Below are 13600 nucleotides of genomic sequence, written 5' to 3' on the forward strand. Positions count from 1 at the left end.
ATCTGTGTTCACATCTTTCCTCAGCAGTCATTTGTGATCTGGGGGCACTTCCAGAGCCTCAGCTTTGTCCCCGCAAAGTGGCATGAACACAGCTGCCTAGGTCTGTGAGCATTAATGGAGTGAGTGTAACGCTTTGGCGTAGGGCTGACACAGAGTATGTGTTCAATAAGTAATGTCCGTTATTCATTTTCTTCTTCACCGTATACTGTAAAGTTTCCCTTTCTCCCATCCCATCTGGGAAGAGGACTTTCCAGCAAGGTGAACGGACAGAGCCTGCTGTTTCTCCTAGGCCTGCCAGGCACCTGCCCCTTCCTCCCCCAGCCCACCTTGACTTAGCCCCGCCCTCCCACTAGCCGCGCCCAGGCCCGCCCACAAAATGCCGCCCACCCGCGGCCCCTCCCACCAGTGCTGCCAGGGCAAAGCCCTCCTTTAGCGAGGCTGGAAGCTCATGGTGTAGGTTCTTGGGATGGTGGCAAAGCCCACGTGTTGGGGGGACACGTCGATGTCCTGGGGTGGCCGCGGGAACTGGAAGCGGAAGTTCTGCAAGATGGTGGTGAGGTAGAGGAAGAGCTCCATTCTAGCCAGGCTTTCTCCGAAACAGTATCGCTTTCCTGAGGAGGAGAGGCAGGAGGGCCCGAGATGAGACCTGTGGCGCTGCAGCTGGCCCACTCCCATATCTAGCTGCATCCTCTCAGGCAGGAGGGACTGGAGTATCCGGCTGAGAGGCTTTCAGAGAATGCGTTCTGAGCCTCCGTTCCCATGCACACGAGGTGGGGGTGAGTCATGAGGATGTAGTAGTGGAACTTTAAATCCCGCATTTCCTCCTCCCCCTCAACACACATTAAAATGTGGCTGCTGTGCTGTCCTCTCCATCTTAAGGATCTGAAGACTTTCAGTGACCTTGGACAAATCTGTGACTCCCTGAGCCTTAATTGTCCCATCTGTGAAGTGGGTACTACTGCCCCCGCCTTTCCTGTGGCTCAGTACTTGGTGGTTAAGGGGCTGCAGCAGGATGGCTTCAAGGTAGATAGGTGGAGGAACATAGCAGGGTACCCCTCAGAGAAGGGGTCCGGGAGGAGGAGGCCCTGTGGTGAGAGGAGCCAGGGCAGCTGCTGAGGGGTCTTACCGATGGAGAAGGGCACGAAAGCATCACTCTTCCTAAACTGCCCCCGCTCATCCAGGAAGTGTTGGGGGTAGAACTCTCGGGGTTTGCAGAAGAACTTGGGGTCTCTCAGCACGGAACCCAGCATAGGGAACACTTCTGTGCCCTGGTGGGGAGGGGAAGGAGGAGGAAGAGCTCTGATAAGGTGGAGTGGGGAATGTGTGTGCTGAAAACACGGGAGGGCTGTGGGGAATGTGAATGATGAAGAGAAATGGGAGGCATGGGAGTTGGGGGGCTGCGAGGGAGGAGTTTTGAGGGCCATAACATTCATGTCCCTGAGACGGGAAGTTTGGGTCCTGTGTCTCCCAGGATATGTAGTTGGTGTGTCAGAAGCCGAGACACTGGGGGTATATGAAGGTTCATTTCCCCAAGACAGGATGTTTGGGGGGCACTGGGGCGATACATATTCAAGGGGCTGTGAGCAGCAAGGCTGAAGGGACATGGTGGTTGGGGAAGTCTTAGTTTGAAGGGGTAGGACAGGACCTGGGAAATTTCTGAGGGGAAGGGGGTCTGGTCACAGGGGCAGGTGGGAGGTCCCTCTGGGCTGGGTGGGGCAGCACCTTGGGGAGGATGAAGTCCCGGAACTTGGTGTCCTTGGTGACTCTGCGAGCCAGGCCCATGGGGATCATGTCTGCGACTCTTTGGATCTCATGGATCACTGCCTCCGTGAAGGGCATCTTGGCTCGGTCCTCATACTTGGGCTGACGGTTCTTGCCAATCACCCTGTCAATCTCCTCATGAATCTTGGCTGGGGGAGGGGACAGAGTGTGTTTAGGTAACTAGGAGTCCTCAGGGTAGAAAGGATAATCCAGATATGTACACCCTGGTCATGGCATGCACGATCTGCACGTGATGTGGAAAGCAAAGTTTGGCCATGTACATGGTGTGCTCGGGTTCCTTTTTGGTTGGCCGTGCCAGAATCTGGGAGGTGCTGGGGTGGGGGGCGGTCTCCATGAGCGCCGAGTGTGCACTGGGTGGGCCCTGAACAGGAGCTGTTTGTCAGTCCCTTTAGATACTGTCAATATTGAAGAGCCAGTGAGCCCGGGCTATTGCCCGGGCAACAAAGTCAGCTGGACTTTACCCATCTCTGGCTAGCAGGACAGGTGGGAGGCTCCAGGTCATGAGAGAGGCAGGGGGGGTCATTGCAGTGGACTCAGCAAACTTGGGTCTGTGGCCCCAATTCCTTCCCTGCTCCCCCAGCCTTACCCTCCACATCTGGGTGCTTCATGAGCAGTAGGAAGCCGTAGCGGAGGGTGGTGCTGACAGTCTCGGTGCCCGCGAAGAAGAGGTTCAGGGTGGTCAGCACCAGGTTCTTCATAAAGAACTCGGTGTTGGGGTTCTTCTCTTCCTGCAGGGAGAGATGGCTTCAGGCTGAACCCACCCCCATGCTCTCATGGAATTTTCTTGGGCACCCCCCTCCTGATCCAGGCACAGGTGGGAGAGGGACCTTATTTCTGCTAGTCTCAGGCTAGTGCCCAGGCTGCTGGCTCTGACCAAAGTGCTCTTCCCACACTCTTTGCAATGCTGAGTATTTGTCCCTTTCTTGTCAGTTTCTCCTTTTTTGATGTCGTTGTTTGTGATAGGGGCTGACTCTCTTGGGGCATCTGTCTGTCCTCACCTCCAGCCTGACTGCCCCCTGCCTGGCTTGGCCCTCCCAGCAGGCTCTTGCCCTGGGGTGTACCTCCTTCATGCGGATGAGGAAGGAGTCGATGAAGTCCCGGGGGGAGTTGGGGTCCAGCGTGCGCAGGTTGCGCTCCACCTTCTTGGCTATGAAGTCCTCCAGCCCCTGCAGCTCCTTAAAGGCCTGTTGCTGGGGCCCTGGCAGGTGCTTCATCACGGAGGAGAACATCTCATAGAGCTGGGGGTGGGAGAGAGGAGGGGGTGGGTGCTGTCACTGGGCAGGACCTGTGGGGAGTGGGTCCTGCCCTTGGGCAAGGAAGGCGCTGTTGTGAAGGCACGTGTCCCGGTGTTTAGTGTTTATGTGAGCCCGGTCGGGAATAGATATCTCATTTTTCCCAAGTCAGGTGTGAGCGCCCCTGTCCAGGAAGTTAGGTGGGATGGTTTGGGACATACATACAGGTTCCAGATAGTCAGGTGAGGCTTAATGGAGCCCACAGGTAGGAGTTTGTATAGCCAGGGGAGGTTGGAGGGTGACACTAGATATTGTGTGGACCTGGTTTGGAGAGGGGTTACTTAGGTTTAGGCATTCAGGGGTGCTCAGCCAAAGACAACTGTCTAAGTATTCAGGGGGTCTTGATTGGGGGCTCTGTAAAGTGTTTCATTTATTAAAGTGAAGCTGGTGGTCATTTGTTCAAATGGGGGAGAAATCTGTCATATACAAATGGGGTTCCTAAGGGCATCTCTGTAGGGTTTAAATGGGCTTGGGACTCTTATTTGGGTGTTTGGAGAACAATCTATCTAGGTGTGTGTGTGCTTGGGGGTCTTGGCTGGGGTACTGTCCAGATGTCCAGGTATTTAAGGGGGCGGGGAGGGGCATTTGTTCAGTTAGTCCAGGGACTGGTGTGAGATGTTTCTGTGTAGCTATTAAATAATTTTGGTGGGATGGATTTTGTAGCACCAGGGGTTCACATATTCAGGAAGTGGTCACCTGCTGAGATGTTAAGGAATTCAGGTGAGAAATGTAACAGAGAGCACCTGTTAGATATTAAGGTGAGTGGGACAGGAACTGTGCGTCACTTGTAGACAGGGGCGGTGCTTTCAGATTCTGATTTTGCTTGTGGGGGAGGCAGTGAAGGCACCTGTTGAGCCATCCAGGTGTCCTAGGAGACCAGGTATTGGCATCTGTGCTGGGGGCTGCTTTATAGGAACCTTGACTGGAGCAGGGTGGGGATCTGGGACACTTGGCTCCCCTTGCAGGAGTGCTGGCAGGTTGTGGCCTGGGCATGGTAGAGCCTCAGGCTGGCATGGGTTACCTGCCCGGTGGAGGTTGCTGTGAACTGTAAGCTTCCCGATATCATACGCAGCAATGACAGGAACTCTTTGTCCTCATAGTCGAAGCGGTCCCCGAAGACAATGGAGCTGATGACATTGGAGACACTTCGGCTCAGGAAGAAGGTGGGATCGATGAAGGCGCCTGCAGTGGGTCCGGGAGAGACAGGGATGTGGGTCTGATGCGGGTCGGGGAACTGCAGGATAGCACCCAAGGGACCAACCAGCTTCCCCAGCGCCGGGTGTCTCCCCCTCTCCCCAGTGCACGCTTGCTCAGGGCATTTTCCTCCTCCAAGTCCTGGGCCCCCTGCTCACCTTTTGTGTCCCGGAGACCCTCGATGAGGTAGCCAGCCTCCTCCTGGATGCGTTCCTCGATGCCGCGCTTGCCCAGGCCAAAGTCCCGCAGTGTGGCGATGGAGAAGCGCCTCAGCTGCTTGGCACGTTCGCCATTGCTGAGTGTCACGCCTGTGGGCAGCGGGGCAGCAGCATTGAGGGCAGGAAGGGCAGCGTGGGCCGCAGAGGGCGCCCAGGAGGCCGGCTCAGGGATGTGGAGGGAGGTGAGCAGAGATGGAGGGTGTGGGTCAGAGGGGTTCTGAGAGAAAGGCTCATGCATGGGGACGAAGGGTGAGGGAAGAGGAGGTGAAGATGAGGGGGTTGGAAGAGTTAGGGGGAAGGAGATAGAAAGGTAGGGAAGGCGAGAGGGGAGAGAAAGATGAGTCCAGCAGGAAGGAGGGAGGGGAGAGGAGGAGCAGTTTGGTGTGTCTAGAGGGGAGCTAGGGAGGGAGAGAAGTTGGGAGAACAGACCCAGGAGTGCCAGGTCAGATGCACACAGAGAGGTGTGAAGAGAGGGAAAGATCAGAGGTGGCGAGTGGAGCTCTGGGGATTTCCAGGCAGAAATGATGCCTGTTTCTAAGACAAGGCAGGGAGAAACATGGAGAAGCACAGAAGCTGGGGAGGAGAAAAAGCTACCAAGTCACACAGAGATAGAGGATCAGGATTCCAAAGCAGAAGCTGGTGAGCTCCTGGAGGCACAGGGGGACCAGAGTCTGTATGCAGAAACCCTGGGCAAGGTAGGAGGACACAGGCGAGGCGGCCCTGAGCAGGGGGACAGAGGAGACCAGAGTAGGGCCGGGCCAGCCCTGAGTAGGAGCGAGTGCAAAGAGGACTGGAGAAACTGAGGCCGTTAGTGGGTCTGACCGCACTCGCCCACGCGGGTCCCTCACCATAGCCTTTGAAGAGCCAGTCAAAGGTGGCCTGCTCTCCCCGTCCGCTGAATTCCTCAGCTTGGTCCACCAGGGCCTCCTTCACGGCGTCATGGCCGCACAGCACCACGATCCTCCGGGTTCCCAGGTGCACAGTGAACACTGGGCCATAACGCTCTCTGATCTGAGGGAGGTGAACGGCATGGGGTTTCCGTGAGGCATCCCCCTCTGTACCCCTCTCCCCTACCTTTGGACAGACAAGGAATTGAACATCCCAAAAGCTGGTCTCTCCAAGCTAGGACTCTACCCTGAGCCCCCCAAACTCCCCTTTCCGAGGCTCTGTTTGGGTCTTGCCAAAGCTCTGCCATAAAGTCCCAGCTTCCTGACAGTCCTCCCAGCCCCCCATCTCCCCGCCTCATGACACCTTCATGAGAGAGTTGTACATCTGCTCGGTGTTCAACTGCAGGTAGTTCCCGATGAAGGGCAGTGGGGTGGGCCCCGGGGGCAGCTTCCCCGAGAGCTTCCTCTGCTTCCAGACGGACATCACGACCATTATGGTCAGGCAGGCCAGCAAAGCCACCAGCAGCAGCCCTGAGGCCAGCATGGTGGCGCTGAGTGAGATGGTCAGGTGGCGATGGCCGGGGCGCCTGTCCGGGAGAAAGGGAGGACTTCAGCCCTGATTATGTAATTGTCTCATTTCACCTCCCAGCTACACGCACAGCAGGCTCCCTGCCTACTTTGGGACACAGCCAACAAGGGAGGAAGAGGGGCCCCTAGGGCAGATTGATCAGGAGTGGGCTGAAGACCGAATTTGTGACCCTGAGGAAGGACCACTGGGGGCTGTGGACTCGGGGGCAGTGGTTACATTGCAGAAGGGAAGATTTTGGACTATTTGCACACAGGAACCTCTGCCCTTTGATTTGGAGTCTCAGAAGATTCAGAGAACTGGATTTAAGGGTAGTGGAACGAGATAGGTTTGGGAGCTACAGTTTTGGGGCTCTTTGGCTGAGGAGGGCTGTAGGCTTATAGGCCTTAGAAGGAGAGATTCCAGGGAATGACTTTGAGGGCCTTGGAGTGAGAATGTCCTGCTGTGTGTAGGCTGTCTGGTTCCTGGGAGGAGAAATGTCCGTGGAGCCTTGTGTGGGATCAAGCGCTGAAGGCCTGATGCTGGGATTTGATCTGCTTTTGAGTCAATACCTGTCGCCTTTTGATGCCAGAGTCCTTTAAGCCCTTCAGAGGCAACCCAGAACTACCCATCCCTGGTTGGGAAAGGAGCAGAATCCAGGGCAACATTGAGTGGAACATTCCACATAACAGGAAAGGAGAACTTGTGGTGTCAGTTGGCAGAAGGCCTGAGAAACACTTGGGAAATATAAACACCACCAATCTGGTACTGAAAAATATGCCAACTGGCTCAAGGGTTATAATTAACCTCTGAGGTTGGTCCCAGCAGGGTCTGACATGGACCCCATGTGGGCGCTGGGATTGGCCCTGGCCAGGTCTGGGCAGGCTCTAAGCGCTGGACCACCCTGCCCCATGCCACCTCTAAACTTGGCCAAGTGCCAAGGGTCGTGAGGGTGGTGTTCTGGGACTGGCATCAGGCGGCGAGGCTGGGAGTCCGGAGTGGGGGAAACAGAGGGCAGAGGGCAGAGTAGAGAGAGGCAAGTTGTTTGTTGGTTTTAGGCTGGGAGGAGGAGGAAAGGAGGATTAGCACAGGTCTGGCAGGTATGACTGTAACAACCCCCTTACTCCCCTTCAGCAGCCTGCACCTGGGGAGCCCACGAGCCGGGTCCCCTTCTCTTCTCCCTTGCTCCTTGTCAAGCAGGGGGTAGAGTTGGGGACGTTTATTTTCTTCTTGCTCAAGTTTTATTAATTTTTTAGTTGTTTGCATCTCTGTGACTTTGGGATACACTTTCCCACCTCTGTATACGTGCACACGCTTCACTCACCTGCCACCAAACTCTTGTGGCAGATCCTAGTCCCTTCCTGTCCCCTCCTCTCGGGTCCTGTCCCCTCTGGCAACCAGTGTATTTTTCACAGAGTCTGAGAATTATTTTCACTGGGGTTTGCCAATTTGTGTGGTTTGGTGATTTACATCCCACAAATGAATGGACTCACTTAACGACTTATGTCACTACTTTTTGTTTTTGTAAAGATTTAAAAAAATTTCATTTTACAAGGCCTCCCCGATGGCGTAGCGGTTGAGCACTGGGTTGCGAAGCTGCCCACAGCCTCTGTAGTACCGGTTCGAACCCCGGCCACTGGGCAAGGGTCCCACATGGCATGCAGACCTCTCCTGCCACCCACTGCTCCCCTCACAGAGTACTTTGTCAGTCTGCCTGTTCTCTTCTCCTCTCTGGCTCTGGTGAATTCTCTCACCCTCCCGTGCTTCTGACTGTACCCAGTGCTTGTATTAGTGAATGAATGAATGAATGAATGAATGAATCTTTTAAAAATTTTTATTTTTACATAGAAGAACTGTGGTTTAGGCCAGATATGCTGGACAGGGGTGTGTGTGTGAGAGAGCGGATTCACCAGAGTTAGAGAGGGGAGCAGAACAGGCAGATCTACTGAAATTCACTGCTGAGGGGAGTAGTGGGCGAGACAGGAGAGGTCTGCTGCACCATGTGGGTAGCTCCCTGGCCCGGGGTTGAACTCCAGCTGCACTGGCTACCAATAGCTTGATAGCTATGTTTTTAACCTTGTGCCACCACGGAGGCCCCCTTATTTCACCTCTTGTCATTACTCTACGATCAATCCAGTTCATTCCAAAAGGCAGGTATTTTGTGTTTTGGTGCTACCTCTATGGAGAACACTGTAGAGAAAGACATTTAAAAAAAGTAAAAAGGAAATATTCTGTGATACAGCAACATCGCTACAAGGTATTTACCAAAGAACATGTAGGCTCTAATTCGAAAAGCATGTGTATGCCCGTGTTCCTAGCTTTATTCACAGTAGCCAAGACCCGAATCATTCTAAGTGACCAATGACAGACAACTGGGTTAAGAAATTGTGGAGTCTGTCCTTGGTGGAATATGCCTCAGCTGTTAAAAAGAATGAGCTAATGCTTTGGGGGAGCTTGTTTCTCAGGGAGGTTGGCACCAGGAAGGCCATGGAGTGTTTATGAGCTGTTTGGGGGGCAAGGGAGCGGGCGAGGGGGCAAGCCTGGGAGAAGTGCTTGGGGACAGAGGCCAAGTGGAATGTAACTTTGTTGATGACCCTAGGATTTGCACTGAGGTCAGCCTCTGACCTTGGTGTTGCCTTCCAAGGCAGAATGTGTGCGGGTTGTGGGGCCTGGGGCAGCTTCTGCAGTAAGTGATGAGCGCAGGAAAATCCTTTCTTCTCCCTGGGCCTCAGTTTCCCATCTGGACAACAGTCCCAGTTAGGAGCAAGATTAAGACATGTGTCAGAGTCCTGACCTTCCCCCTCAGAGTTGTGTGACCTTGGATTCACCTCTCTGAGCCTGAAGGGGCCTTATGACCTTAGTTTCTTTTTGTGGAGCCACTAGATGCCTGTGAAGCGGTGAGTGTTTCATGTCAGCTATGCTGCTACTTCATCTGTGGCGTGAGGGAGCTGGACAAGAAGCTTTCTCAAATACTCTCTTCTGGGTTTTCCATTCTCTGGTCTAAAGTTCTGAAAGCTTTTCCTCGGAGAAAGGAGGAAGAGAGGAAGAACCTCCCTCCCATTCCTTCCTCAGCAAGGTTGAGTGTCACCTCCTGGGCCGTGACCAGGAAGCTGATCTTCTAGATGCCCTCCTGGAAAGATGGTGGATTAGGCAGTGTCTGCAGAAGGGTAGGTTAGGCTTTGCCCCTGGGCTTGTTCTGGATGGGCATGCAGCCCTACGCAGGACTTTGCCCACTGCTCTCTCCCTCCCCTAGTTTCTGCTGCTTTTTCTTACTCTTTCTTGCAAGTCGGCTTCCCCTGTCCACGCTGGGCCTCTTGATATTTGTGTCATTTTGTCCAGTAGGTTCGCCTGGCTGTCTTTTTGTGTTTCTCCTTGTTTCCACATCTGTACAGGTGAGTCATGCTAGGTGGATGTTGGGGTGTCTGCATATGACTGTAATGTATGTTTCGGCACGTCCATGTGATGCAGAGATTGGTGCATGACATCTGTCTTTGAAGGAAGGGGTTTTGTGGGCCAAGGCAGGTGCTGGGATTGGCCCTTGGCATGTCTGGGCAGAGGGTTGGAAGGCATGAGCTGGCAACCACAAGAGAGGTGAAGAGAAAGAACAGCGCTTGTGGTCACCTCACACCTCTAGGTATGAGGAAGGTGGCGAGGAGACAAAGCAGGGCAGTGGAGGGGCAGGGGGCAGAGGAAAAGTACCCCAAAGAAGGAAAAAGCCTCCAGGAACTTTTGAGATGGGTGAAGAGTTCCCAGAATCCCTATAAAAAGCAAACCCAGCTTCCTAACCTGGGCTCCTCCCTTGGACCCCCTCCTGCTGTCAGGAATCTCTTGCAAGGAACCTGAGCTTGCTGAGCTTCAGCCCCAAGTGTGGAGATTATTCCGCAGCCGCTGGGACACAAGAACCCACCTGTTGGGCACTCACTCAGCACATCATGGAGCGTGTGTTGGTGCGTCATTGCACGTGACTTTGCATGCACAACTGTTTGTGCACACCTGGTGTGCACCCTGCACACAGTGCACCCCAATCAATTGCTGGTCTGTGTGTGGGTGATGGGAGGGCGTGCTTTGGGGTACACCTGTTGAGGGATGTCCAGCTGTGTGTCTGTGCCCCACCTGATGTGTGACTGCATATGTGCAGGTATGGCTGGTGCTGTATCTGAGCTTGGGGGTGTTCTCATGTGCGTTCTCGGGTGTAGGGAGTCACCTGGGCTGTGATGGATGCACGTGAGTGTCTGAGATCTGCTCGTGCCCTGACCCTGGCCTATTTCTTTTTTTCAAAACAAGTAGTTCCCTTCTTTTTCTGGGCATCTACCTCCCTCAGTTTTTAAGGTCAGGTAAATAGAAAAAGCCTCAGAAGGACAGGTGCGCCCAAGAGCTTTCTGAGGTTGGTCACTTCCCACTGAAGCTATTTAAATATCCTCTCAGAAAGTTCTCTTTCCCACGGTGTCACCCCAGCCTCCTAAGCCATTCAGCAAATTTCACAGTCACTCCTCCCTGCCAGCCCGTGCTGGGGTGCTGAAGACGCAGAGTAGGCGAGATAGCGGGGCCCTGGCCTCAAGGGGCTCTCACCCCAGAGGAGGAGATGGAACAGTCAAGGGCCAGTGACAGCTCAGAGTGGACCATGTGGGGTGGGGGTGGGGGGCAGGCAGGGGCCACAGAACTGGGATGGGGCAGAGGCAGATCGTCATGGAAGGAGGGGGGGGCACAGGCAGGGGCCTCATGGCTGGCATGGGGACGGGAAAGCGACACAAATGTGCATTGGAGCCCTGAGATGGCACCTGAAGCAAGCTTGTGGGTGCAGGGTAAGCCATTCGGGGACTAAGTAGCCTTGTCTTGTGGGGGACGGGAGCATTTTTGGGTAGGGCGAGCTCCAGGCAAAGGAATCATCACACAGAAAGGTCTGAGGCCAGGGAGGGCTGCTGAGTGCTGGGCACAGAGGTCAGTGATGAAGCTGCCCAGCAGGGGAGCCAGTTTGGTGAGACTAGCCGGTAGCTTGGAATCTGTGCCAAGGCAGTGGAGAGGCACAGAGAATTTTCAGCAGCGGAACAAAGTGACCATATTTGTGTTTCAGAAATGTTCTTCTGTCTATTGGAGATGCAGCTACAGGTCAAGAGAGGTAGATGTGGCTTCTGTCGTCATCCTGGTGAGAGAGGACAGGGAGGACCATGGGCTGGAGATAGAGATGAAATGCAGCTCTAATTCTCATTTGGTTACTTTTTAAAAAAAAAATATTTATTTGTTTATTTTTTAAAGTTAATTATCCTTTGTTTTTTGAGATTTATTTATTTTTTAAGATTTATTTATTTATTTATACAAGTACTGGGTACAGTCAGAAGCGCGGGAGGGTGAGAGGATTCACCAGAGCCAGAGCGGGGAGCAGAGCAGGCAGAAGGACCTAAGTACACTGCTCAGGGGAGCAGCGGGCGGCAGGAGAGGCCTGTTTGGCATGTGGGAATCTCCCTGGCCGGCCAGGTATCAAACTGCGCTGAAAGGGCTGTGGACAGCTTCACAGCGCACGCTCAAAACTCCTGTGCCGCTGAAGAGGGCCCTTATTTCATTTATTTATGCATACAAGAACTGGGGTGTAGGCCAGAGGTGTGGGGTTGGGCAGTGGGAGGATTCATCAGAGACAGAGTGGGGAGCAGGTGAATCTACTGAAATACACTGTCAAGGGGCGCAGCAGGGAGACAGGAGAGGTCTGCTGCTCCATGTGGGTAGCTTCCTGGCCAGCTGGGGATCGAACTCCTGCTGCACATGCTGTGGGTAGCTTCACAGTGCTGTTCTTAATGCCTTGTGCCACTGAGAGGCTCAGGTACTTGACTTTTGCTCCTTTCAGCATTGCCCAGGCTTCAGCTGAAAACATGTCCTGGAGCTGGGAGCAGCGACTAGTAGGTTCTAGTGTCCAGTTGTCCCCTACATTTCCAGAGCAATCCCCCCAGCCCCTATGCCCAGTTCTCTGGTACCTGGTAAAGAGTTCTTTTAAATTCTGTTCAAACGACTGAAACTTGATGACCAGTGTAGTGTGGTTTACACAAGAGACACAGCACCTTTCTCTTAGTTAGCATTAGCTGGTGTATCTCTTCTGTTCTTGTGCCTTGTGCTTTCCCGTAGCTTATGTTTTGGGTAAATCTCTTATACAAAGATTCTTCTATGAGGTTTATTTTTATTTCAATCTGTGAGTTTCATTGCTTACATTTATTTTGAAACGGGTGTGATTGGATTTATTTCTATCATATTTTTATCCTTTTTTTTTTTTTATAAAGGCATGCTTTATTTATTTGCTGGTTTGTTTGTTTGTTTTGTTTATACATGCACTGGGTACAGTCAGACGCGCGGGAGGGTGAGAGAATTCACCAGAGCCAGAGCGGGGAGCAGAGCAGGCAGAAGGACCGAAGCACACTGCTGAGGGGAGCAGCGGGCGGCAGGAGAGGTCTGCGCGCCATGTGGGACCCTCCTCTGGTGGCCGGGGAGCAGCCGGGGATCAGGCCGCGCGCCGCTTCGCAACCCAGCGCTCAACCGCTGCGCCACCGGGGAGGCCCTATTTTTATCCTTTTACTTTCCGACGTCTTTTTTTGTCGTCACCCTTAGTTTGGTGTCTACTATTGTATTGAAGGCATTTTCTTTATTCCTCTATGTTCTTCTCAATTGGTTTGGAATTATAAACAAGATACTTATTTTCTTTAAGAACTGTTTCACTATTTATGATTGCCAAGTGATGGAAACAACCTAAGTGCTCAATGACAGGTGAGTGGATTAAGATGTGGCACATTTCCTTGACAGAATACTACTCAGCTACCAATAAAAATGGTGCACTCTTGCCTTTTGTTACAATGTGGAAGGAACTGGAAGGCATGGGGCTAAGTGAAGTAAGCCAGAGACAAATAGTGGATGATTTCACTCATGTGGAATATAGGGAAACAGAACAAAGGAACTGACAAAATTAAATGCAAATATCGGCTAGAAATACAGCTGCAGAATTGAGGCTACTCGAGGGGTAGGGTAGGGCAGGAACAAAGAGAGGAGGGGGCCCAGTGGTCTGGGTGTAAGTGGGTGGGGAATCTCCCCCTTACTTGTGGTGACATCCACATGAGGAGGTGTGTGCTTATTCCGCTGAATCGTAAACCTGTGATCGGTTTACTGCAGGAAACCTGTGATAGTTGAATTAAAACAAAAAGAATTCCTTGCATTTGAATTTTAATTGAAGAGTGATATAAATACGGAGAATTACATGGGTCACAGTGTACAGCTCGGTGGAATTTGGTAATCCAAATATATCCACATAATTACTACCCAGGTCAAGAAAATACTGCAGGTTCTCAAAACCTGCTTTACTTGTGCCTATTACTGCTGCTGCAACACAAGCATCACCTCGGCTTCCCACTGCCTAGGTTAGTCTTGAGGCTTTTCTGCTTGGTATAAATGCATCACTGTCTGCCTTCTCTGTGTCTCTCTTCACCCAGTGTTCTCTTTATGAGGTCCGTTCAGATTCTTAGTTTTAGTTCTTTCATTCTCAGTGAGGCATCATCTCCCCTTCTCAACTATCTGACTTAAAACATTTATTTTTTTGTTTTTGTTAAGATCTTTTTTATTTAAAGATTTATTTATTTATGCGTACAAGAGCTGGGGTGGAGGCCAGAGGTGCAGAGGGTGAGAGGATTCACC

General features: G+C 52.7%; 1 protein-coding gene across 2 annotated transcripts; it reads right to left on the bottom strand.

The window, feature by feature from the left end:
• Window positions 1–429: 429 nt before the first annotated feature.
• LOC311186624 (cytochrome P450 2A13-like) lies at window positions 430–5917 on the bottom strand (the record flags this gene model as incomplete). 2 transcript variants are annotated; one of them, XM_084257735.1, is made up of 9 exons in its annotated part: window positions 430–611; window positions 1127–1268; window positions 1723–1910; window positions 2369–2510; window positions 2844–3020; window positions 4096–4256; window positions 4427–4576; window positions 5335–5497; window positions 5738–5917. In XM_084257735.1, 9 exons carry the CDS (start codon window positions 5915–5917, stop codon window positions 430–432), a joined length of 1485 nt encoding a protein of 494 aa, XP_084113861.1. The 2 variants fall into 2 exon arrangements, with proteins under 2 accessions (XP_084113861.1, XP_084113862.1); XM_084257736.1 differs by lacking the exon at window positions 5335–5497 and having other exon boundaries at window positions 4427–4586.
• Between the last annotated feature and the right edge of the window lie 7683 nt (window positions 5918–13600).

Source organism: Talpa europaea, assembly GCF_964194135.1.
Source record: "Talpa europaea genome assembly, chromosome: 16".
Taxonomy (NCBI): domain Eukaryota; kingdom Metazoa; phylum Chordata; class Mammalia; order Eulipotyphla; family Talpidae; genus Talpa; species Talpa europaea.